This window comes from Rhipicephalus microplus, chromosome X (assembly GCF_043290135.1).
Source record: "Rhipicephalus microplus isolate Deutch F79 chromosome X, USDA_Rmic, whole genome shotgun sequence".
NCBI lineage: Eukaryota > Metazoa > Arthropoda > Arachnida > Ixodida > Ixodidae > Rhipicephalus > Rhipicephalus microplus.
This window is the reverse complement of record NC_134710.1, coordinates 98,648,148-98,650,155: the sequence shown is the minus strand read 5'-3', so window position 1 is coordinate 98,650,155 and position 2,008 is coordinate 98,648,148. Positions and strand designations below refer to the sequence as shown.

General features: G+C 49.3%; 1 protein-coding gene across 1 annotated transcript; it reads left to right on the top strand.

Annotated features, from left to right (window-relative positions):
• The first annotated feature begins 807 nt into the window (after nucleotides 1-807).
• LOC142776923 (breast cancer metastasis-suppressor 1-like protein-A) lies at nucleotides 808-1,800 on the top strand. The gene has a single exon (XM_075881242.1). The coding sequence runs from the start codon at nucleotides 1,022-1,024 to the stop codon at nucleotides 1,790-1,792; it is 771 nt and encodes a 256-aa protein (XP_075737357.1). The 5' UTR covers nucleotides 808-1,021; the 3' UTR covers nucleotides 1,793-1,800.
• The last annotated feature ends 208 nt before the right edge of the window (nucleotides 1,801-2,008 follow it).

The window sequence follows — 2,008 nt, the reverse complement described above, 5'->3', positions numbered from 1 at the left end:
GATGGCTGCCGCTGCCGCCATTTGTTGGACACGACTTCGATTCTTAGGAGCAATTTTCATTCTAGCATTTTTTCGCCCTCACCCGTGTCTAGTGTTTTTTCGCTCCGACACTGTTCATGACACATGTATGCATGAAAAGCGCAGCCTTCGAAATCCATTACAGCATTCAAAGAAAACTGTATCTGCGATCAAAAATAAATTATTTTAATTAAAGGTTCACTAAACCATGTGCTACCACATTACCTTTAATGCGATGAGTGAGACGCCCATTCAACCATATTTTTTTTCGTCTCTAATAAATGATTCAGAGTATAAGCTGAAAGAAGAAGATGAAGTGTGAAGGTATCATGCACTTGTGTCTTCTTTCCGATCCCTCTTTGTGGGCGGCTCCCAGAAATGAGAGGAACATCCTCATCATTGTTATTTGCCACGTAACGAGAGGCATCGAACAAGTGCAATTGGTGACTCCACTATGATGCACTGACGTTCCGTGCTGTCAGGAGGCTTGAGCAAGCTGCGAACGTTTGGTGTGCTTCACGGTCGCCGAGCTTTCCTTCCTGCTGACCTCAACAAGGTGTTTTCGACGGCGACACCAGATGACGGTATTGCATCGACGCCATGTGGAACGGCCATGCAGGCGAACGACACCGACCATCCGCGCAGCGATCTGGCTAAACTTATGGTGAGCCATCGCTCTTCCTACCCGGCGGCTCAGGTAAGCTTTGAGGCCAGCCAGCACAATGACACCGAGGCCCATACCTAACCGTCGAGGATCGTCGAGGCCAGTGCCCGCTAGCGCCACTGGGCCGCACCATTCAAGAATTCCAGGCCCACGTAGGGTAGTCCTAAGCCTTGCCAGGCAAGCCATGCCCAGGAAAGTGGAAGCCAGTCCATGTCCAGGCACCTTGACCAGGGTCAGACATGTCTGGCCCGACCCAGGTGCTAAGGCCAGTTGCGAGGTCAATCAGCGAAACGACACCCAGACCAGTTTCGGACCGTCGAGGGTCAACGATGTAAAGGAATGGCACGCACACTGGGTTCCTGGCTCTTGACGGCGTTCTTCCGGGGTTCGTCGTACTTTGAGGCTCGAAGTTCGAAAATACCGAGCGTCAAGGAGTGCAACAATGACAACGAGGGTGAAGAGATGGGCCTGCAAACACCCGACAGTGAATACACAAACAACGAGGACTCGGATTTGTCCTTCAGGTCTGAAGATGACAGTTTGGAAATCTGCGAGAACCATTGTAAAAACAGGCTGTCGGAGTACATTGACGACATGGCTGACTTCGAGCGACAGCTTGTGCACCTCCAGGAACAGGTTTACCTCGAGCTAGCAAACCAAAGAGAATTGAAACTTGAAGATGTAAAACTGGGCCTTGCATCTGAATACCTGCAACCGCTCGAAGACCTTCAGAACAACATAAGTAAGCGGATAAAGGTCGCAGATATTCTGAATGAAATGAAGTTGAATCACAACAAGCGAAAGTACGAAGCTGAGGAAATCGCAGCATGTCCATATATTGAGAGTGGACGAGCTTTGTTGCAAGACTCCTTTCAATGCGAGCTCGAGGAAAAGATCAAGAGACTCGAGGAAAACCACAAGAACATTAACACAAAGAAAGAGTCGATGACGGCCCTCTACCGGTATACAGTCGAGACCGTGCCAACCAGCCGCACTGTGCCGTCTGCCTGTCATCAAAAAAAAAAACCATCGCAGACAGGCCAGTCATATGTCACGAATACGCGTATGCTTGCCATTCCCGTGCCATCCAGGTGCCCAGGCCACCTATAGGCTTCCACTGCTGAGATCAGGGCCACCCATGTTCACTCCCTGAACCGGGGAGGAGCGAAATGGACGCGCTTGCACGGACGCTGATGGGGCGTGCAGGCGTTCGAACAAGTCGAGATATTTTGTCACTCGTTTAATATTAGTTTAATGGCTATGAAAACATTATTGATTCATATGTGAATACTATCGATCTTATTTCTTCGTTATTTGTGTTTATCT